Genomic DNA, 25155 nt, shown 5'->3' with positions numbered 1-25155 from the left:
TAACCAGTTCAGTCTATATATTTAGACCATTAAAGGCATACATTAACCAGTTCAGTCTATATATTTAGACCATTAGAAATGAAAATACAAGATCTGCTAAAATATTTGTAGGTCTGTCTATGGTAGCCTACATTTTTTAAAACCTGTGAAATGGGACGTTCTGCAAATGACTACGTTTTATTTATACAGTAGCTACATTTTGATACCAAAACGTCATTATGCAAGTATTTTGGACATGGGACTTCTAACAGAGTATTTCTACTTTTACTTACTTAAAGGGGAGCTCCGGTCGTTTTCAAGGGCTTTTGTAACCCCATATTATCATATTCTAACTTGGAAAACAAAAAAGAAATTTATTTTTGTGGTACATTTCCATTTTTTGGGAAACGCGAAGCTATGACCTCACTTCCTACAGCACCAACCTCACTTCCTCCAGCACCCATAATCCTTTGCGCAAGCAGCGCTTGGAGAAGAGAGCCAAAGCTAAGCTAACAGCATAACCATAATAACATCCTCGCTGCGTTGCTGTTTTAGTTTGTTTGTTGCTGTTGGTTGGAAGTCACGTAGTAAGAAGATGGGATGTTATGACCGCAGTGATGCTGAGCAGTTGTAGAAGTTTTGAAACGTGTGCAACTGTGTCGGTGAAACAACATGGCATTGTTGTTTTACCGTGGTGTTATGATTGAATGAAGCCGAGCGACGGAGCGAGCCCCGGGTGCTGCTGCTGCCTGCAGAACGATGGGACATGAATCTGCGGTTGTGTAGTGATTAGTAAACATTTCACAACAGATGACTTCCACCGAGATGTAATGGCAGGATTGATGGACACAATGCAAAGCTAAATGTCCCTTGTAAAGCAGAACATAGGTATGTACTGTATGTTTGGAATTAAAATGCCACTCTACGAAACATAATGTATAATGTACAAGCAAAGGTTGCAACTTGATTCATGTTTGTAACACTTATTTTGTTGTCATCTCTTGTCTTTAGAATCATCCATCTAATGGGTGGAGAGGCTTCATATCAAGGTGTATTCTTTCAAGAGGTAGGACTACTTTTAGGCTATTGTTATTGCTAGCGATGCTAATCTTTAGCCAACAGCAGTGCGGTTCCAACATTAATGTAAATGTGCGGGGCACCCAAAAGTGGTGAGATAAAAGTCAACAGAGGGGACTGTATTATAATGTATATGAATCGACAAACAACCCCTCCCCCAGTGGCTGCACAGTAATTATGATGTAACGTGAGCTATTATAAAAGATGATGATGATGATGATACTACACTCTGATTCCTAGTGTAGGCAACCAAACGTTGGGTACTTACAACTGTGAAGTGTGTGAATCACTAGCATATATTTTATTCAGACAAACTCATAAACAAACTGAATCCACATAACTCCATTAAAACACATAGCAGTACTGTAACACTCCCCTTCCCTCATTGACCATACATGAAGCTAGATCGCATTGTTTTTTTTTTAAATGTTTTTTACTGATGTGCGTGGTCTAAATGTTATTGTTTTCTAGATTGATATTGCTATGCATTTGTTATATTGTTGTTGATGTACTGACATTATCCTATTATATTGATATACTGTATTACCTGCTTATTGTACATCGCTTTGGATTAAAATCTGCTAAATGCCTAAATTGTAATCATCCAGCACTTTTGCCAGTTACTTTTTATTCTTTTGTACTACACTGTTTTATAAAGTAGGGTTTAAACTTACAAACAAAAAACTGTTTAAATATGGAGATAAGAGGTTTGTGCCCGAGAGCAACCCCCCAACATTACATGAAATATGTAACATGGTAAAATGCAGTGTTACTGTTGTTAGCTTATAGATCTGTTCTTTTTTTTTTAGCAAACTGGTTTAGGATTCTCATTATTGCATGGTGTTATTACTAGAAATGGGGTAAAAGCTATGGCAACATTTTGAAATGTCATTGTAAAAAATCTGTGTACCCTGAAACATTTTTCCTCCTCTTTGTCTATAATTGCATAAGGTGCTGACACATCACATAATCCACCATGTCCAAGATGATGTCCATAGCAGTCCTGCGGGAAGACAGCGGTACAACTGTCTACATCGCCCTCTGCAGCTTACAAGAAACTCCCAGGAATATTATTTACTCTCTCGATTCATACAGCAATGTGATCTAATTTTTTAATATTAGACTACTCTAAAGCCTCTTTCAACTCTAATGTTGCCTCGCCTGTGCTCTGTACACCCAGTAATAAGCTTGTTATTTTAATAAGTCAAATTGGGAAATAAGATAAAAGTGAGAGAATAATTTTCCAAATCCTAGGGAGAAAAATAATCATTTACAAGAATCGTGCTGCCCTTCTGCAGATATAAGTGTCTGCTAAATTTCTAAATTAGATCAGCTAACACAGGGAACATGTCAGAACCCTAAAACATCCGGGACAACCTTGTCCTAGCTCTGGTCGAGAGTGTGCGCTGCTCAACCCATTTTCAGTATTGGCTACAGCACAAACTATTAGAATAACGGTTTCAATTTCAGGTGGACTACACACTAAAAAGGCTAATAAAAACAATATATAACATCATGAGCTTTTTGGTTTCATCCTTGCAATCTGTCATGAAAATATGTATTTACCGGTAATATATTATTTGCTGGAGTAGAGCAGTGGTTCTTACTCTGGCGTCCCTGCAACAATCATATTTGAACTGGGGACCCCCCACCCTGATAAGCACTTAGACTGTAGGAGTTGAGGCATTACATTCTGCTCGATTCCGTTCCACAGATAAATATTGTGAAACTAGCCGATCTACAAGCTCAAACTCCCAGACTCAAAGGTTGAGAACCACTGGACTACAGTAATGCTCTGAAACAGAAGTACTTGCCACTGTGTTTGTTACATTTGTGTTTACTGTGTTACAAATGGCAGGTTCACACAGCACTCCATACTGTGTACATTATATTTCTTACAAGTAAAAACAGAAAAGAAGGAAAATCAAATGTATTGAATCTATTTTATTATCTATTATGACAAGGATCATAGAAATGTTCACATCTCTATGCATTTGTTATGTATAATACAATATAATGATGCCAGGGTAAGAAGACGTCGACTCTCCACTTGCGACGACTCTCCAGGACACTCCAAACGATACCGCAGTGCCTGCAGTGAGAAGAAGAAAATACTGTAACATGTTGCATTGTCTTTGTCACACACAAACGGTTCATCGCCATGGCAGCTTATCGTGTACATCAGGGTCTGCAACCTTTTACAAATGAAAAGTGCCATGGTTTTATTTTTTTAGATAGTGTGCCATGTCAACATGAATTTTAATGACAAGCCATCATAAGTGTGGACATTTTGATTGGAAGGACATAACAATCATTAGACTCTGAGCAATAAGTCACTTATCTCCCAGACTCCCTCCCCAGTCAGAGTTCATAGCTTTAATGAATGTAGAATTATATGCAGGATGTCATTTGCTGCAAATTAGGTGACTTAATTTAATTTACCATGTTTAAAATATATATTTGAAATAAAAATCCTGTCTCACACTTCTGCCAGTGTGCCAGTGATCACCCCACCCCCCCCTGTGCCAATGTTGGCACTCGTGCCTAAGGTTGCCTAGCCCTGGTTTTTGTCATGGACATACAAATATTAAATAAGACCAGAGACAGATCTGCTAGCCCTAAATATTAGCCTACTAGTGCTGTTCTCAGTGTGTTGAGGGACCTTCAGTTGAAGATGGTTCAAATGGATCACAGGTCTATTTTCTGAGAGCAGTGGTGTAAGCAGTGCTTGTAAAATGTTGAGGCTTTTGTACTTTGAATAATTTCCAGCTTTCTGTACTGGTACTTGACTCGAGCTCGAATCCAAATATAGTACTTGTACACCATTACAATCATTTGAAAACTTGAGTTACTTTGCACATAAATGATTATATTATAAAACCTAATTAATCAACTTTAGCCCTATTTTATATCCAGGCTATTTGAAAATAGACGATCTACAAGCTCACAATGTGTTGATGCGATGTGTTGTGAGTTTGTGGATCTGCCATTTTCAAACATTTTGTACTTTTAAAGTATATTTTGATGCCAATACTTTAGTACTTTTACTTCTTACAGAACGTTTTCTATATTGCAGTATTGATAGCCTACTTTTACTCAAGTATCTTAGTCCTTTTTCCATCTCTGTCAGAGTGTAGACCTACAAATGGGACCAAATAGACCCATAGGAGGTACTGGAAAATAAAAGTTTTGAGAGCCACTGTACTAGTGGACTCCTAATGTGAAATACATAGTAAAATCAGTGCCATCATACATATTTTAAAGTAAACTTAGGCCTACAGACTTTACATTCTGTAATTGGGATTAATATAGGAATGTGCATGCCAGGACACATTGATGATGACACTCACATACACAAATAAGTTATACATGAATGAAACATACCATTGGGTCTCATTTGTCTCTTCCAGTTCAACTTGGGGATCCTAGCAGCATGGAGCAGTAGTCACAACAAACGGGCAGAATAACTTGGGTGCAGAGAATGGTCCTATGACAGTGTGTATGATGTTAGCTTAGTGGAGTCCCAGCTGGCAGAGAGACGCCTCGACTTTTCTCTCTGGTTCACGTCGCTGCTTTTTTTTCTTTTTTTTTCCTTCTTCTAATGTAATGCATAGCCTACTCCAGTTCATATAAAAAGTAGTTCTACCGAAGATTCTGCCAGCAAGTCCCTATGTCAGTAGAAAACATGTCTGAAACAAGTAACAACCATACTGTTGTTGCTAACTAGCGTTCACGCTACGGCAACTACACCGGGTCAAATCCTACTGTAGTTTCTGCAGCTACAACGGCCTCCCACCACGTACGTCATAGCCAGGCGTTCCATTGGCCGAATCAGTCTATGACGTACGTGGTAGTAAGGCCCCCTACTGTCCACAGAACAGTAATGTAAGGAAATAGACGCGTTTTAGCATGAACGTAGTTGACTAAAAGAACACAGACTTGGTTGAAAACCGGCGAACCACTCCTTTAAGTAAAACATGTGAGTAGGTCTACTTTTCTTTTTTCTTCACTGACGGCCGGGCTGCAGCGTCGGCTCGGTCACTCTCTCTCTCTCCTCACTCAGTCGACTACGATGTAAAAGCAGTTCGTTCTAACTTTCACTACTGTATATAGCCTATACAGTAGCTGGAATTTCCCTTACTTTATTCTCATTTAAACTTAATGTATTTTCTCGAAAATACATTGAGCGCAGCAGAGCCCTCATTCATGCCGAGATTACAGAAGGCATAACAAGGCATAGGCGTACAACATTGTAGGGCATAATAATTAATATTGAAATAAGAAAAGCAGGATAAAACAAGTTAGGCCTATGTATTGTGAAAAAGTTGAATTCAATTCTTAATCCAGACAGAGCTACTAACAATTGTCATCTAACAACACATTGTACTAGTGATTGTTGTGATAGTTATACTAAAGTCCGAGGTGTACGTTTGGTTACGGTTATGACGTCACCACCTGGCCACGCCCACATCACCGTCCCCTCACTATTTTACCACTGCCGGCGCCACTGTTCACTGGTACAAGGTCAACTAAAAGGGCCTCCTCCTAGTAGGCTAAGCTCTTCAGCTTTTTTTTTTTTACACAGGAAACCTTTATGTATCTCATTCATAAACATTGAATGACAGATGGATAGAACACAGTGCTATGCAGAGGACAACATCAATAGCAAAAGAAGGAATTACAAAAATAGTCAAGAAGAAAAATAAAAGTATTAAGAAAATAAATAAACGGGCGTTAGTTCATCACAATATACCTTTCAAAGTAATGGGGTGACAGAAAAAGAAAATATAAATTGACAAGTTGTGCCCTGTTGGCTGGTACATTCTGTTCCTCAAGCGCTGATTATTCATATTCGTATTCAGTTTACGTCTCAACATGAGATAACAATGCTTGTTACACATGGCTTTATTGTTTCCCGCCTTGCGCTTCGTTGCGTGCCATTACGGTAACGAGATAGCGCTGTTTCTCAGCTGATATGACATCCCTCAGACTAGTGACTCTGGAGACAGCTACAGATCAGACAGAGGCTACTGAGGCTATGGTGCAACAACCAAGACGTTATGATGGAGACCTTCCCCTGCGAACTGACCCAGAATCCACTGAGGAAAATCTGGATGCCGTTAGGTAAAAACGGGCTACCACCAGAAAAGCACATAATTCAAAGAAGGGGTAAGCTCTGTGATTTCACTGACTGTCTGGTGGCATGTACCACAATGCACGTGATTTCAGATACCTTACTTTACTATTATATTATATTTATTGTGTGGTTATTGTTATTAATGTAATTTTTTCTTCATTTGAAAAATGTCTTTGTTTTTCGAGGCCACTCTCTCTGAACTTTGAAGATGGCTTTACGCGTGGCGTGGGGTTTGCAGCGTTGCGCACTTGGGGTTCGGCATTCTCCTGGATTTGGGGGTAACGTTTAGGCGTAGGTGTTGCATCATTCTCCGCCTGTCTCGTCTCACACTCACAGTCTGGTCTGTGAGAATGAATGTCTAAAAGGCGATGAAGCCACATTTAAACAAACACTACTGGTACCTTTACCTGAGTGCCTCTAATGTGATCTAACAAAGATGACACGCACATGACTTACAGGCACACAGTCAGTCACCCGTGACCACAAAACCAACTTATACAGTACATTCCCAGCAGCAGTCTATCTACTGTATATAAAACTGACTGATCACACTCAAAGTTGGGTCGTCACTCGTCAGTGTGCGTTCAGCAGACACATTGAAGAAGAGTGACATTTGCAATCTGTTAAAATTGGTTGTTTACTCGAGCATATAATAATATGCAGTGATTAAGAACTGTATGCACGAGCTGCGGTCTTAAAGTGATCCCTGGCTAATACGACAAATATGCCTTAATACATTATAATTGTCCTCTATAACTGCAATGTAAAATTAAAAACACCTTAAATATTTTATTTCTTCTAGAAATAGCTAATCTTTCACTCAACAGGGGAAATGCCCGTCACAAGTTGATGATGTCATAAATGTCATGTGTTATCTATCCCTATGGAATTCATGTCATGCATGTGAAAATAAAAACAAACTTAATATTTCCTATGGTTAATATGAGCATCAAATCAATATTTCAAATGTGTTTTTTGCACATGCATGCCGTAAATTCCATAGGGATAGATCACACATGACATTTATGACATCATCAACTTGCGACAGGCATTTCCCCTATTGAGTGAAAGATTCGTTATTTCTAGGAGAAATAAAATATTGTAGGTGTTTTTAATTTTACATTGTAGTTATAGAGGACTATTATAATGTATTAAGGCATATTTGTCATATTAGCCAGGGATCACTTTAAGCCTGCCAGCTGAAAGGCGTCCAAAGTAGCCTACTACTAAATGGCATCGATCGCGCGGCGCATCACTGAAACTATAAATGATCATGTTTCAGCATGTATTTAGTCAAGTTGTATGGGGAAATTTCACCCTGACGGGCAAGTGACAACCACCTTAAAAAACATTGTATATAGGCTATATCCCTGCTCTGCCTGCACTTAACCGTGATGCATGAAAACTGTTTTCACATACATATTTTGTTCTGATTGTATTGTATTGTGTACACTTCTGCTTTGGCAATGTAAACGTATGTTTTCTCATGCAAATAAAGCCCCTTGAAATCAAATTGAAATTGACAATGCTGCTGCAGTCCAGTTTGATCTGTGATGCAGCATCTTCGGTCTCTTTTCGCTGAGTCAGGCTGAGTCAGCTCTTTGGAAAGGGAAAGCCTACTCTTTTAAAACGTTTTTAATGCCCAACAACGTGCTAATTGCTTCCACCAGCTGAGTTCAGTCAGACTCGGACTGAGCTCTATCACCCAAGGTGGCACTGACTGAGCCATATGAACCAGGGGAAAACATGTATAAGCTCACACTAATTGGACATTTCTTCATCCATACATTGGGCTGGAAGTGTGTGTGTGTGTGTGTGTGTGTGTGTGTGTGTGTGTGTGTGTGTGTGTGTGTGTGTGTGTGTGTGTGTGTGTGTGTGTGTGTGTGTGTGTGTGTGTGTGTGTGCGTGTTTAGAGTGAGCTATCTGCTGCGGTTTAGAAGGTAGAGTAGGCTGACAAGCTTTGTAGAGTCTGTGACCGTTATATTGAGGAAGGCAATACAGTACTGCCAGGACTGCAGTGCTAAGCACCAAGTCGGTGTTTTCCAAACTCCTGTGGGGAACTGGGGATCCACATTTTCAATTGTTATTAAATGAAAGGGCACTGGGGCAGTAATATAACAGATACAAAGTAAATTTACAGAAAACGTTTCAAGGCAGTTGAAGGCACCAATTTACAGTACCAGTACTGGACGCGAGTTTCTAAATTCTAGGAGAGCTAAGGCAAAACCACGCCCCGGACTCATTTTTGAAGCTTGTGATTGGCTGAACCGGAGATAGGGAGCGCTCCATTGTAGTCACTTGGACCGCGGCAGAGGTGCACCAAAACCTGAACCTCTCCTTAACCGTTCCTAACCCTAACCCCAACTCTAACCCTAACCCTAACCTTAACCCTAACCCTAACTCTAACCCTAACCCTAACCTTAACCTCAGTAAAACTAACGCAGGTGAATGCTAACCTAGTGAAATGCTAACCTGCCGACGCTGGTGAGTATAGCTAACCTGCCGACGCTGGTGAAAACGAGCGCTCCTTGCCTTAGCTCTCCTAGAATTTAGAAACTCGCGTACTGGACCTGACTCATAGTCAGAATTGTTTGTGATTCAGAGAAGTTGGAGACACATTACGAATCCAAAAACATCACACAATGCAAATTGAAATACTGTATTCAGAATGATCAACTGACAATATATATATATATATATATATATATATATATATTAGTGGTGTCCAACGATTAAATATTTTAATCGCGATTAATCGCATGATTTATGTAGTTAATCGCGCGATTAATCGCAAATAAGTCATCAGCTTTTATCAGGTCACAATGTAACTTGGAGGGATATCTTTCAAGTCTTTTGTGGCCCTATTAACCTGGGAGTGTAAATATTTGCTGGATTTATGCAAAAGTATGTTAATCTTTTATTCTAAATCAATTAAAAACCTGAATAAATCATAATGGTATTGCATTAAACAGACTTCAGCTGATGGGTATAAAGATCTGCTAAATGATTACTGTTGTGTCCACCTTTATGCTTTAATTATACTTTGGTATTTTTTGTTAAATCAACAGGGATGGACCTTGTAGCCAATATAGCCGATATTGTAGTAATGTTTGTAAATATGCGATTAATTGCGATTAAAATAATTAATCGCAATTAACATAACGGTGAGTTAATTGCGATTAATTTAGTTAACTCGGACAGCATTAATATATATATATATATATATATATATATATATTTATATATATATATATATAAAGGTCTATAGATTATTGATACTAATGCAGACTATACAGATTCATTATTATGTATACAAAGTCAGGCCTACTTTGTTTGAAATTGTATCTTTACTGACTTACTGTACTACATGTGAGGTCAAATCCTGACCATGAGTAATGAGTAATGATGATACAATGTTTTTGAGTTCATTGTCTGGATGAAAGAACTCAAAGGACTAGTAGATCTTCAAACACTCCCTCTGGTGTTCTGGTGTTGACAATATTGGTTTTACTTTGGTGTGGTTTTCTCATGTAAGTTTACACTTAGAGCCAGAACACACCTATTTCATTGTACTACATAATACACAACAATAATGTCGAACTCGAGGTTTATTGCTAATACCTATTACCAGCTCAGTATTGCAGTAATGATGTGAGTGACTCATCAGGCTGGTTTAGTCATTGTTTTTCTGCAGCAGTCTGACTCACATGCATCCCCGCAAAATGACAATACAAAAAGGTCAATGAGGTCAATAGCGATTGACAGACGATCTATGCATAGATTTGATTGATTGATTGAAGGCTTTATTAGAAGTTTGCATAGGAAAATGTACAGTTTCATGACGGTACAGTTCACTGGTACAAGGTCTACTAAAAGGAGATCCATGAAAAGACTAAGCTTATTTCAACAGGAAACCATTTAAGTATCTCATATAAAAATTAACGAAGTCATGACGTGAACCAGGTAGCATGTGTAAATGACATCAAACTTTGTTACTTTATAGCATTTGGCCAATGTAGAATGAACCTCTCTCCATTGTTTGAGTAAGGATACCAGGCTTATTAATTGTCCCCCCCCCTCTCTCTCCTTCTTTCTTTTTGTCTTTCTCTTTCTTTCATTCTCTCCAGTATGTACGACCAACTGCCCAACGCTCATTGTGACAGTAGGACTACCGGCCAGAGGGAAGACTTACATTTCAAAGAAGCTGACTCGTTACCTAAACTGGATAGGTGTGCCAACAAAAGGTAGGCCTACCCGACACTCACTTTGTTTTATGTAGTTATGCAAAATGTGAAATTATTCTCTCTGCCAGGCCGGACGGGCCGAACGGACATGTGCGTGTCTGTGAGCAGCTAATTTCCGACACTGTTGGACCATTCGACATGACAATTTGCTTGCACACTCCCTGGAGCCCAGAGCAGAACCTCTGCCCCACATTTTTCACATGAGCACATTTTTTGCTACTACTCCTACATATTTTGTCCAAACCTCATGCAGATTGGTATACATTATCTCTGTAGTCATGTGACCAACCAATACCAATCCAGACATATCTGTCAGATGTCTCATATTACATTCCAATTGGCTACCATTGGATTTTAAAGTTTGCGGGGGTGGCCTGTTTTGCACAACATACCACAAATGATGAATGCAGCGCTGATTGCTGTGAAACTTTGCACACACACACATTCCCACTAGGCCATGGACAACAATCTTTCAAATCGCCAACAGCCCACTTCGCATTTTGGCCGATAACTCTTCAACCGTAGGTGGTACTATCAATATCTTCTCTCCCTGGATTACTTCGATCATGACACAACATATTGGCCCTGTTTGTGACAGATTTTAACACACTTTTTGCTGCTACTCCGACATATTTTGTCCAAAACTCACGCAAATCAGTTTTATCAGATCCCATTCCGACTGCCTTCTAAAGTTAGCTGGAAACCTGGCCTGGCGGAGGGAGACCTGCATATGCTCTGAAGAGCACTCTTTTCTAGTTATTATTATTATTATATCTGCTGCAGAGTTCAATGTGGGCCAATATCGGAGGGAGTGTTTGAAGATCTACAAGTCCTATGAGTTCTTCCAACCAGACAATGAAGAAGGCCTCAAAGTTAGACGGTGAGTCTGTTTTTTTTTTTTCTTTAATTACTTATGTCAACTCAGGTAAACCTAATGCCTGATATATACATATATACATAGTTGCACACAGTAACAGCTGATTGCCCCTTTGTTGATTAACTCATTAGTTGCACAGTAACAACTACTACATTAATTGATCTAAAGCTAGCAGATCTGTGAGCTTGTCGATTGGCTATATATATTTGGTGCGTGACACCCATGCACAACAAAGTATAACAGGACATCTTGAACAGCCGAATGCTGTAATCTTCGGAGAAATCTGCTGTAACTGATGTTCACATACACAGATAACACAGGAGGCTATCCATGAGGAACAGCCCGGCATAGAAACAGTTAACATAGCCTGAATGAAACAACTGTGTAGTAGTTATCAGTGTAGTCTAGTTACTTAAAATAAATATATCATGTCAGTATCATGTCAATATCATGGCCAATATCATGTCAGTATAATATCAGTATCTGAGGTGCACACAAAACCCAGAGTAGATGTTAAAATGACCCCAGAAGTGTTTTAAATACACATTCTCTATTGCATTACTACAAGCAAATAAAAAATAAAAAGTGTAAAATAATAATAATAATTAAAGTAATCCATCCATCTGCAAAATTCAAAGAATTCTGTGTTCAATGATTGCCTGCTAACCTTTAATTTCTTTGAGCTTATTATGTGAGACACGGTTCTATCCATGGCAAACTCCACTACTTTTCAAATCACTTTAATTTATCTAAACCCATGTTAATAATATATATGATACAATAAGATTGTGTCATATGATCCTGTTTTCTGTATAACTTGCTTATATGACTACTGTACTGTACTGGCCTAATACAGGCATTGTTAACAGATATGCTTGGAATTTGTTTACACATTGTCCACCCAATGGAACAAATCGACAGAAATTCCTGAAGCTAATGTCTTAAAGCGTCCAAACATGGGCCTTACTGTACCTTGTAAACGATAATTAGGTTGGCTGACCATGTGTACGTTTTCCTTCCACAGCCAGTGTGCGTTGGCGGCACTAAAAGATGTTCGTCAGTACTTGCTTGTGGATGGAGGACAGGTGGCGGTGAGTGGAAATAATCTAGAACAGTGGTTCTCAACCTTTTCAGGCCACGACCCCCAAAATAATCATATTTTAACTGGGGACCCCCACCCTACGAGCGCTAAGAGTTGATATGCGTTGTTACGCATAGACAGTATAGTGGAAAAACATGCAGAACAATACAACAGAACAGGTCATACTGTATGCCCATTTATCCATTACTATGTTGTAATAATTAGGGCGATCATTATCACCCAGCCCAATGAAATCCTGTATATGTTGCCGCACTACATTAGAGGTGTGCATGTTCATTGCCTTGGCCTCACGATTAGATTACATTCACCCGAGCAGTCAATTACATATTTGAACTCCTTTTTATTTATAAAGTGTATAAATTATACTCATTACAGCACTTTATAAATAAAGGAGAGTGATACAATCATACATGTCTTAACATTAAAAGGATCCCTGGCTAATACGACAAATATGCCTTAATACATTATAATTGTCCTCTATAACTACAATGTAAAATTAAAAACACCTTAAATATTTTATTTCTTCTAGAAATAGTGAATCTTTCACTCAATAGGGGAAATGCCCGTCGCAAGTCGATGATGTAATAAAACCGTGTGTGGTCTATCCCTATGGAATTCATGGCATGAATGTGCAAAAAAAGACACACATTTGAATAGGGAGAGATCACACATGGTTTTATGACATCAACTTGTGACGGGCATTTCCCCTATTGAGTGAAAGTTTGTCTAGCCAGGGATACCTTTAAATACTGTGTAAATAGTATAGGCCAAGCACAAAAAAAGGAAAAAGTATTTCGCTTGAGATGCTTTTAATGTTTGGTCAGCAGCACTTATGCAACTCTACTATGTTTTCTTCCTGGTATCTCAGGTCTTTGATGCTACCAATACAACCAGGGAACGAAGAGGGACCATAACTAAGTTTGCTGAGCAGAATGGATTCAAGGTATGCTAATCGCAAGTGGGTCAATTCAATCAGTCATCATGCCTTAAATCAATGGTTCTTAGGCCGGCTTTACACTGCAGTCAAATCCAGACCAAATCCGATTTGGTTCTCAAATCTGATCTTTTGGCCCGACTTTTCACACTGCATTTGCAAGTAACACAGATCTGATCTGTGCGTTCTGACTGATTTTAACAGCGTCAGCCCAAAGCTGCCCTGCGTCTACATATCTGCTTTGGTTACCGTGGTAACGACGTCGGCGTCATGACGTCACGTCACAACGTTGACGCTAGTTGATCACATGTTCAGGAAATGCGACATAACAGACAAGAGACAACAAAAACTTTTTCTCTCCTTTTCTTCACTCTTGTGTTTCGCTCTTCTCTCTGGTTGTATTTATTTAGCTCACGTGTATTCTCTCTCCTCCCTTGTTTTTCTCATGTGCTCAGCGTGCTGTAATATGCGCTGTAATCAAATAGTAAATAATTGCGCTCTGTAATGACGTCGGGGCTCCGCGCTCGGGTTGCGCAGCACAAGTGACGCTTGGCCAGTTTGATGTGGCTTGCATGTGACCTGCATACTCAATGGGGTGGATGTGGTTGCTGCTTTCAGACTGAGTCAGATGTCCTCAGATCCGATATGGATCGGATTTGAAACTACCTCTGGATGTGGTTTTTCAAAATCGGATTTCATGTGACCTGCATGTGACATGTTTGGATTTAGACTGTTTAAAAAAAATCGGATTCCACTTTTGAAGTGACTCAGATCTGATTCAGGCTAGATTTCAGTGGCAGTGTAAAGCCGGCCTATAAAGTGGATTCCAGGGACTCTGTGGGTCCCTTTAGGTATGTCTAAATTGACCCATACAAGTCTGTAACTCTGACAGTGTACAAATGGAACCAAATGGACCCTGACTCATTTGGTTCCAAGTTAAGGGGAGACCTTGACATTTGAAAGTTTGAGAAACCCTGCCTTAAATGACCCACATGTTGTATATCTGTGTTAACCTACCAGGTATTCTTTGTGGAGTCTGTGTGTGAGGACCAGAATGTCATTGCAGAGAATATAGTGGTGAGTGATATACTTTTTGTTTGTTTTATTCAAGTTGTATAGAGTGTTTGCCATGGAGCTTATTGTTTTTTTAATTAATCCAAAACCCAAAGCAAAAATTCTGGTTAGTATCTGCTGTAGGATCCCATGGTGGAAGTGACTTCCAAGTTAGCCTACAAAAAGACATTAGAACAGCCAATTCATTAAAATAATTATAAAATAAATACATTAGTATAGTTCCTTACGGTGTTTAGAAGCTGTTGTTAAGATTTAATTATCCCAAGCCTCTGAATCAGTCCCTCCCTAATACTGTAATCAAACACGGGAACTTCCTCTTTCCTTACTCATATTTATTCTTCCCCCACACAGTCATGCTCTGCGGTGAGTGAAACTGGCCAGCCATAGACTTTGTTTTGAAGCGGTTGTTACGATTTAATCATCCCAAGCCTCTGAATCAGTCCCTCCCAAATACTGTAAATGTGAAATTGTATCACACTGAAACTGTATCAAACTCGGAAAATACTTCTTTATTTACTTTCACCCCCTGCCCATTCATGCTCTGCAGCAAGTGAAACTGGACAGCCCAGACTACATAGACTGTAACACTGAGGAGGCCATTGCAGACTTCATGGAGAGAATCAAGTGTTACGAGTCTGCCTATCAGCCTCTGGATGAGATCCTAGACAGGTATGGAGATGCCCTCCCTTCCCCAAAAATAAAAAAAACACACATCACTCTCCCGATTAAACCCCCGGAACTAGATATTTTGAGATGGGGGTCCGTGGCCAAATAAATATCATTTTGGGGGTCCTTCACATGAAAAGGTTTGAGCACCTCTGACATAGTAGTCTCTCAAGAACAGTCTCTAACTGAGCTCCAGCTAAGTGAAAAGGACCTTTTCTTTGACGATGGCTATAGCCAGATTGCTGATATAGAAACATAGGTTTTTCAAAAAACCTTAGATGGATTCAAAAGTCACTTATAGAATCAGGTCAAAATTCTAATTTTCACGATTTTTCAAAAATAGCAGATCTACAAGCTTGCAGTGCCGAGCTGTGAGCTTGTATATCTGCTATTTTTCAATAGTTAAAGCATAAAATAATGATACACTATAATGTGTACCCGTTCTGAATGGGTTAATTTACCGAACGGGTGTCCAGAACCTGTATGCTGACATCACTGATACTAAACAGTGTCTCCACCATGGTAACAGCCGCATGCTGAAGCAATGCCCAAATAATGTCTGTCTGACATGATGAAAAAGGTGACCAAATTTGGAGATGACTGACATCACTGTCTGACATCACTACAATACCCACATTTGGTGGTGACAATTTACAATTTAGTCATTTAGCAGACGCTTTTAAGCCAAAGCCTCTTACAATAAGCAGGTAATAAGCAATAATATGTCAGTACATCAACAACAATATAACAAATGCATAGGAATATCAATCAAGAAAAACAATAACATAGCTAGACCACGCACCTAATCAGTAGAAAACCTTTCTAAAACCTTAAAATGCTATCTAGCTTCTTCTATGGTCATTGAGGGAAGGGGAGTGTTACAGTAGTGCATGGGTTTAGGTGTTAAGGAGTCTGAAGAGGTGAGTCTTCAGTCCACGGCGAAAGCTAGGGAGTGAGTCTGTAGTTCTAAGTGCGACAGGGAGTTTATTCCACAGTTTGGGGGCCAGGAGGGCAAATTGTCTATTTTGCCCTCAATGACATCACAGACTGGCCTGGACACAGAACACCATATATGGGTATAAAAGAGAGACAGAGATAAGAGATCTCCATATAATGTATGAATATGAAAGGGACACAGACAGAGACGCATACAACGGATATTGCACAACTGGATGTCAAGGACTATTCTGCCCAACGAACGGGCTGAGATGTCACTTGAAGCTTGACCAATCCTTGAATTCATTATATTGAAAAGAAAAAGGGAAAATTGCAGACCTCTCCCTTCTGCAATTCTCTCTGTTCTATTTAATCGAGAAATCAAATAACTTATTTTCCCCACATCAGGGTTCCCCCACATCTTTAGCAATTAATTTCCAAAACTTTTCCAAAACCTTTCCAGACTATTTAACCCGATTTCCAGGACTATATAACAATAATTCAGCTCAATAACAAGTCGCTTATAATACTCCTATGCGCAATGCCCAAAGACAGGTAGTGTATGTCAGTGGTTCTCAACCTTTTCAGGCCGTGACCCCTGAAATAATCATATTTGAACTGGGGACCCCGGCACCCTGACGAGCACTAAGAGTAGAGGAATTTTGTATAACACGGTTTTATTGTGAAAATAGCCGATCTACATGCTCACAACGCCTCGCAACCGCGATCAATTCCAAAACTTTTCCAGTACTGGAAAAATGATTTTCTAATTTCAAAATATTTCCAGGAATTTCATGACCGTGGGAACCCTGCGACATGGACGTACTCACAAAGTCACGTATTGGAGCGGCTAGCGCCGCTCGATTACAACAACACTGACAGTGACAGTGAATGACCGGGATTGTAACTCCGCTATCCAACTACTGTATGTTCCACCAGGAATCTGTCTTACATCAAGATCATAGACGTCGGCCAACGTTACCTGGTGAACCGCGTCCTCGACCACATCCAGAGCCGGATCGTCTACTACCTGATGAACACCCACATCACGCCGCGCTCCATCTATCTGTGTCGCCATGGCGAGAGTGACCTCAACATCACGGGACGCATCGGAGGTGACTCTGGCTTAACTGCCAGAGGCAAGGAGGTACATGTCTTTTTGTCAGTTCTTTGTTTTTTTCCCCCCATTCTGCTCCACAGATCTTTAATCAAACCCACTACACTGTTAATTTGATTAGGGTTCTTCATCGTTTTCAGGCCAAGGACCCCTTAGTTGCACGAGAGATGAAGCAGTGACGCCCACAACATTTCATAGATTCCATATAGTTTCATCGTTTGACAGCACAATCATCAGTGTATTTTAGATTCATGTCAATTTGTGTTTTCAGATATTTAACCACTTGAGCCGTCAATACCTAATAAACTTCTCTTTTTCCCCTCTACACCAAAGCTCTTTGCCAAAAATAGCCGATCTACAAGCTCACAACGCCTCGCAGGCGTTGTGAGCTTGTAGATCTGCTATTTTTGGCTACTAGGTTCAAGTGTGTGCATATAAAAAAGGAGAAAAAAAGTTTCTATCACACAAAGATTTGGAGGACCCCCTGTAGTAACTCTGAGGACCCCCCAGGGGTCCCGGACCCCCTGTTGAAGACCCCTGCACTACACTGTTAATCAAACCCACTACACTGTTAAACCTATCATTCATACAATGTGTTCTCCTTCCTCAGTTTGCTAAGCGCCTGCGCAAATTCATCCAGGACCAGGACATCAGTGAGCTGAAGGTCTGGACCAGTCAGATGATGAGAACCATCCAGACAGCAGAGGCCCTGGGCGTGCCGTATGAACAGTGGAAAGCTCTCAACGAGATAGACGCTGTACGTCTTCTTTCTGTGTTAGAAATATGTGTCATGTCATTGACCCGTTAAACAACGAATCAAAACCTTCACTAGCACAAATGTTACTGAATAGAGAGACATACTTATTTACTGTCAAACTGGACTTTTGATGTCCATTCTTTGAGAACCACTGTGATAGAATATGTTAATCCAATATAAATATCACTGTTGTGGTAATTGGAGCTGGTCTACCTGCTATTCCAGGGGTCTTCAACGTTTCAGGCCAAGGACCCCTTAGTTGAGAGAGAGATGAAGCAGGGACCCCCACAACGCCTTTTCATAGAATCCATATAGTTTCATCGTTTGACAGCACAATCATCAGTGTATTTTGGATTCATATCAATTTGTGTTTTAAGATATTTAACCAATTGAGCCGTCATTACCTAATAAACTTGACCTTTTACTCAGTACTTAGTCTGCTCTTTTTCCCCTCTACACCAAACCTCGTTGCTGAAAATAGCTGATATACAAACTCACAACGCCTCGCAGCGTGAGGTGTTGTGAGCTTGTAGATCTGCTATTTTTGGCTACAGTTCTCAGAATATGGACACTAGGGTTCAAGTTGTTAATATAAAAAGGATTGGAAGATTTGGAGGACCCCCTAGGGGTCCCAGACCCCCTGTTGAAGACCCCTGTGCTATTCCATAGAGACATGTAGATCCTGTGATCAGTAAGAACAGTGGAAAGCGCTCAATGAGAGAGACGCTGTATGTCTTCTTTCTGTGTTTGTGGGAGAGTAAAGACAAACTAAACATTATGACAGTGTTTATGTTATAATGTTCTTTGCCTCTCTACCTAGGGCGTTTGTGAGGAAATGATGTATGAAGAGATTCAGGAGCATTACCCTCTGGAGTTTGCACTGAGGGACCAAGACAAGTACCGCTACCGTTATCCTAAAGGAGAGGTGAGGAAATGGCCAAATGCTTCCATCGTGCGCTCGAGTCGATATCTTTGAACATTGTGTTTGTGTCTACTGCAGTGGTTTTCAACCTTTTTCACATCAAGGTCCATTATTTAGTCAGCATTTGTGCCACGGGCCACCATTTGATGAGATCTCAGACCCAAAAACAAAAAAAAGCTGAGATCCGAGCACTCGAGGAGATTAAAGTAAAACAATGTTTATTCTTGCCCTGATGAAGACCGTAAGGTCGAAACATGTTGGTTTTATAGAATAAAATGTGTTTTATTTGTATCTCCTCGAGTGCTCGGATCTCAGCTTCTTTTTTCTACAGTATTTTCCCACTGATCCTAGCAGCACCACATACTTTTATGCAATTGCATTTGATGTTTTGATGCTGTTTTTATGTTGCTACCATGGGAGAGATAACAGGCAAACTTTGATCAAAATAGCAATTCTTCTACATTCTTTAATTGCGTATAACAATAATTTATCTCTTGAGAGCGTAAAATGAAAACAAATGGACCCTTTTTTTACGCTCTTTAGTTCATTTGGTTTCATTTTATGCTCTTTAGTTCATTTGGTTTCATTTTACGATGTTTGGTTCATTTGGTTTCATTTTACGATCTTTAACGCTTTAAGTTAAAGATCTATAAGGGCCCATTTGGTTACCAACTCTCCACCATTTAGCAGGGGACCACCTGCTAAATGATGGACCACCTGGTACCACTGGTTGAAAACCACGGGTCTAATGGGTTTCTTCTGTCTTTCTCCATCAGTCATACGAGGACTTGGTGCAGCGACTGGAGCCTGTGATTATGGAGTTGGAGAGACAGGGGAACGTCCTGGTCATCTGTCACCAGGCCGTCATGCGTTGCTTGCTTGCATATTTCCTGGACAAGAGCGCAGGTGAAACACTGTTTCATTGCACTGCCCTCGATCTGTCACACAATCCAAATAGCTTGTCTCAACCAGTGTACACAGCTACCCTACTTATGAAAGTAAAACATTTCAATAATGTTCTGTTTCTGCCACCACAGATGAATTGCCTTATCTAGAGTGTCCTTTGCACACTGTGTTGAAGTTAACCCCTGTGGCCTACGGTAAGTTCTGTGCTGCAATGAGTTCAAAATAAAACCAATATTACTCATTAAACCAACCATAAATACACCCAAACACACCTCAGGTTATAACTCAAGTATTTTTCAAAAGTATTTGATTGAAAATGCTATTAGACAAAGTGTACAGTCTTTTCACTTCTCTTTTATTCAACAGTAAAATGGCAACAAACGTTTTAAGCAGCCATGGGTTTTTTAATCATACTTAGCTTTTGTGAATAACCTTAACCCTAACCAATCTGTATGATCAGTGTTTCTCAAATGGGGGTACACAGATACTCAGAGGGATACCCGGAGGTACTACATGAGAGAAAGTGGAAAATGGAAAGAAATAAAAATGTATAATGATGATGAAACAGTGTTAGATTCAGTGACAAAAATGGGGTTGTCAAGTTGTGAAATGAATAAACAAAACACTTTTAAATTCTTATTTTAAAGGCACATATCAGATTTGAGCAATAACTCACCTTCCAAAATGTGCTCTCCATTATTGCTCAACATTAAAAATGTTGGTACTTGTGCAGGGAACGAAGATTCGAATCCCTGGTAGAATATGAAAGTTCTTGCAGCTTTAAGTGGTTAAAGCTGCCACCTAGTGACACAAACAACAAAACACAGCTAACTTGCCATCTCTAATGTCCAGGTGTCATCATTATGTCCGTACACTTGTCCGTGGCAAAATTTAGATTTCCTTTTTTACACATCATTATAATGTTCTTATTTTGATCATAAGACTCAATTACTGAACGTCAAGTCTCCTTTTCTTCAGAATATGTATGACACTGATTTACTATGACACTATGGCATATTTTGGAGTCCACTACTAGTGGACTAGTGGTTCTCAAATGTTTAATTTGCAAGTACCACCATAACTCTGAGAGTAGGGCTGTCACGATTGTGACATTTTACATGACGATTATTGTCACTCAAATAATTGCGATTAAAGATTTAATTGTGTTTTTGTCGTTGACAATTACATTTCTGTTTGGCTTGTAGGCTTTGAAGTTACACATGGCAGATATGACGCATAACCTAAATATACAAAGAAATTAAGGACATATTTGACAACTTGACAAAGAACATTGATAGTGGAAATAGCCGATCTACCAGCTCACAACGTGTCGCGATGGGACGCGTTGTGAGCTTGTAGATCTGCTATTTCCACTATTTTTGGAGCTGTGTGGAGCTCCCTATACGTGGCCGTGTGTGTGGGTATGTCTGTCTCCGTGTCTGTAGCCTGCAGTAACCTTTTCTGACCACACATGTTAAGGGAGGGGCGCTGTTGCACACACACACACACACACACACACACACGCACACACACACACACACACACACACACACAGCTCCACTTCGAACAGAGGTTCGATTTTCTTTTTTTTAAATGTTTGAACATATATAAACATTTTTCAACATGTAAACGATTATGACGATTATCACAAAATAATTGCGATTATGTCAAATAATTGCGATTAGACGATTATGTAATAATTGTGACAGCCCTATCTGGGAGTTACAGACCTGTTATGGTCATTCTTTATGTGTTCCTGGTAATATTATTGTCCGCTAATTTCTTATCTCCATGGCAAAAATATATTTTGACAAAAAAAAACGTCCACCACAAGCCAACATGTGTGGATGCTAATGTCCCTTTCTCCCTTGCATTGTACCTTTTTAGGCTGTAAGGTGGAGCCTGTCTGCTTGAGTGTGGAGGCAGTGAACACACAAAGAGACAGACCAGAGGTGGGTGTCTTAGACGCTTAGGAAAAGATGCCTCTCCCTGCTGGAGGAGTGCCACATTAATCCATCTGACCATCACACACAGCACGTTGTCTGTAACCTGGCTGGCATCCTCCTGAACCCAGGGCTAGTGGTCTGTGCTGATCCCACTCCCTCCTCTGGTTATTGGACAGAATAGAAACATTTCACACACAGGGCGCGTGGCAGAGCAAGTCGTGTTCCCAGACGCAGCCCACCAGTGACCACTGACAGCGACCAAGATGACTGTGACAGTACTTGCCATTGTCACCTTCCCTCATAACTCACTTTGAATTTTCTTTTAATTTTCTTCTCTTTCAATGAGATTAAGGAACACCCTTGCATTTTGTAATATGGTTTGTTTATGAAGCCTTTCTAACTTTGTTTTGATTTTGTTTTACATTGCTCCGTTCATCGATGAAACTTGCCATATTCACAGTTTTGTCTGTTTGTGCGTCATGTTTGTATGAACATAATATTATGATTTTGTATTGTCTTGAAGCCATGTCATATATCAACAACTTATTTCTCGTATGTTATATATTTTTTATTTAGATGTTATAATCTGAGACACATCTTGCACAACACATTCATTACAGTATTTTTTTTATAACAGTCTTGCAAAGAAATTGCCTCTAATTAAATTTGGTATTCACTGTTTAAACGCAGAAGGGTAATAAAATCATAATATTTTACTACCAGTAACACATACGCTAGAGTACCAATAACACACAAGCTAGAGAAAATCTGTTACATTTGATTAAACGGCTTATGTTTTTTTGTTTAACATTTTATATTTTGTTTTTCATGTCTTTGTATTTATTTAAATGTCAAAATGACAACTTTACTTTATGAAAATGTTAAAATCCTGATGGAAAGAATAAATCAGATTTTCTGTTATTTGTTTATTTTGTGTATAACCAAGTTTTGCCCCTCAGTCAGCAAAACCCACTTGGACAAATTTGAGGGTTTAGGACATGTTATGTCAATGTCAGTAGCTGAAAGAATACACATGCACGCCACGCACATGCATGTGTGTGTGTGTGTGTATTATGTACACACACACACACACACACACACACACACACACACACACACACACACATACACAGCTCTCGACATTGGCAAAGAAAACGTTACCTCAACAATTTGTGTCAGTGGTATCACGTAACATGGTCCTTAACATGGTCGTTGTACTGGGTTTTCTAAAGCAAAGGCTTTGATCAAAGACATCCTTTTTGAGACGTGCTAACCACTCCTACGTTTGACTTTGTGTGTATGTTTAAATGTGTAATGTAGACCTGACAGCAGTCCAAGATCTAGATGGACCAGAGCCGTAAGGCAGCTGTGGCATGTATAACTATTTTGTCAAGTCACCACAAATGACATTTTGTTTAATGTTTTTTGTTTTGTCCACGTGGATCACTTTTCATGTAATGTAACCATCTGGATATCTAAAATCGTAAATTATACTGTAACAATGTATGACTATAGTATTTATTGATTCTGAATGTCGTGTTTACATCAGGGTTCCCACACATTTTTACCAATTAATTTCCAAAACTATAATTCAGCTCAATAACGAGTCACTTACTCCTATGCGCAAGCTCAAAGACAGGCAGTGTATGCCAGTGGTTCTCAACCTTTTCAGGCTGTGACCGCCGAAATAATCATATTTGAACTGGGGACCCTGGCACCCTGACGAGCACTAAGAGTTGAGGAATTTTGTATAACACGTTTTTATTGTGAAAATAGCTGATCTACATGCTCAAGATCTGCTATTTTCACAATTTCTGCCTCTAATATTTGACAATTTGGCCAATGTTTAATTTGTCATTTCAGAGGTTTTAACAAAATCAATAACCAAAGACAATGCATAGCTATTTTTTCCAGGACCTTCTAGGACCCTTGATCAATTCCAAAACTGGAAAAATATTTTTCTAATTTCAAAATATTTCCAGGAATTTCATGACCGTGGGAACCCTGTTACATTGATCCAGAATAACAATTTCAAAATGTAAAGCAAGACTACGTGGTCTCGCGGACTAAATCCTCTCCTCTCCTCACTATTTCAGAACGTTACTGTTCAGCGCAGCACAGAAGATGCTCTACACACCATCCCGGAACACTTCTGACCCCACCACTTCCGTTCCACTGAAGATCACACATTGGAACCTTCCTCTGAAAGCTCTAATAGCGGCCTGAAAAGGTTGAGAACCACTGTAATAGCCTATGGATGGTATTTCCCAACAAAGTAATCAACTTTTTAATAAATGTGATTTTGATGTTTTCCTGTTAAGAATTGAACTGTACTGGTACTGTATGGTTCAAATGAAGGACATCTTAGCGGAAACGAAGGTTTTGGAGATGTACTGTACTGTAGTAGGTCTTGTTTTCTTGCACTGATACATTTGTATTATGATATTTGGTGTATGTATGATATGTGGAAGCTTTAAGACTGCCACATGCTTTCATTGTATTTAAGAATGTTATTATATTTGTTAAATTTGTCTTTTGTTGGTTTGTTCTTGGTGCTTTTTTACATTCCGATCGATTCCTTCCCACACACATTTGTGTGTTGTCACCACCAGGGGTGTCACAGCACATTCTGGGTCCTGGGTACAAGGATTCACTGCGGGCCCCCGCACAATTATTTTGTGCTTTAACTATTGACAAATAGCAGTGCCGCGCTGCGAGCTAGACCTTCCAGAAGCAAAATCTGAGTTACAAATGTTTGCTTAAAAAGATAATATATATATATATATATATATATATATATATTCAAAGATTTGCACACATTTTCACAACTTTTCAAAAATAGCAGATATACAAGCTTGCAGCGCAGCACTCGGTGCTTGTACTAAAATATAAAATAATTAAGGCCCCTCCACCTTGGGCCCTAGTAACTCAGTCCCATTTCCCCCCGACGATATTTGAACTGTCGCTGGAGCAGCGGGAACACCACTGTCGCCCCCTGCAATGTTGTGGCCCTCGGCTTGGTACCCTAGACATAATTCGGCCCTTGGGGAAAACGAATTGGGGAGCCCTGATGTAGAGACAGCTGACAGGTGCCGCCTCCAGCCCGTAGGATTACATGCAGTGATATCGCCCTCCCCGCCTGGCTTCCCTCCCCGGAACAACGGGCCTATTGTCTTTGTGTAGATGCTTGACGAAGCCGGACGCCCCGTGGTGGATTTGAACCCACGACCTCCGTGGTGGCGGGCAGGCACTTTACCACTGTGCCACCCGAGCACTAGTTAAACCTGTTTTAAGGTGGTGGTCGTGGTGGGGGAACGGGATTACTGATTTTATAAGGCAATGATTCTCAACCTGTGGGTTCGGGACCAAATTATTTTCGGTGTCCCCAGATGATTAACCTACTGTACAACATCGTTTTCTCTCTCAACAGTAAACAAACCAACATACAGTTATGTTTATAGAGGGTATCTGCACATTTCTA

The 25155-nt window shown here is 39.8% G+C and overlaps 1 protein-coding gene and 2 long non-coding RNA genes across 4 annotated transcripts; 2 read left to right on the top strand and 1 right to left on the bottom strand.

The window, feature by feature from the left end:
* The first annotated feature begins 216 nt into the window (after positions 1-216).
* LOC308287546 lies at positions 217-2853 on the top strand. Its single transcript, XR_013962141.1, has 3 exons — positions 217-867; positions 991-1045; positions 2008-2853. It is a non-coding gene; the product is annotated as an uncharacterized lncRNA (long non-coding RNA).
* A 132-nt stretch (positions 2854-2985) lies between these two features.
* LOC308287547 lies at positions 2986-4735 on the bottom strand. Its single transcript, XR_013962142.1, has 2 exons — positions 4441-4735; positions 2986-3148 (listed from the first exon to the last, which is right to left on the bottom strand). It is a non-coding gene; the product is annotated as an uncharacterized lncRNA (long non-coding RNA).
* A 1342-nt stretch (positions 4736-6077) lies between these two features.
* pfkfb4b (6-phosphofructo-2-kinase/fructose-2,6-biphosphatase 4b) lies at positions 6078-24205 on the top strand. 2 transcript variants are annotated; one of them, XM_080728754.1, is made up of 15 exons: positions 6115-6180; positions 10321-10437; positions 11221-11317; positions 12339-12405; positions 13285-13359; positions 14371-14427; positions 14972-15093; positions 16966-17173; positions 17754-17900; positions 18721-18825; positions 19599-19728; positions 19860-19922; positions 21616-21680; positions 23771-23893; positions 23926-24205. In XM_080728754.1, the coding sequence occupies exons 1-14, from the start codon at positions 6117-6119 to the stop codon at positions 23828-23830; spliced, it is 1377 nt and encodes a 458-aa protein (XP_080584880.1). In that variant the 5' UTR covers positions 6115-6116; the 3' UTR covers positions 23831-23893; positions 23926-24205. The 2 variants fall into 2 exon arrangements, with proteins under 2 accessions (XP_080584879.1, XP_080584880.1); XM_080728753.1 differs by lacking the exons at positions 23771-23893; positions 23926-24205 and having other exon boundaries at positions 6078-6225; positions 21616-22809.
* Positions 24206-25155: the final 950 nt, after the last annotated feature.

This window comes from Nannobrachium achirus (genome assembly GCF_963921795.1).
Source record: "Nannobrachium achirus genome assembly, chromosome: 6".
Classification (NCBI taxonomy): Eukaryota; Metazoa; Chordata; class Actinopteri; order Myctophiformes; family Myctophidae; genus Nannobrachium; species Nannobrachium achirus.
The sequence above is the reverse complement of the archived record's forward strand: the minus strand, read 5'-3'. Positions and strand labels throughout refer to the sequence as shown.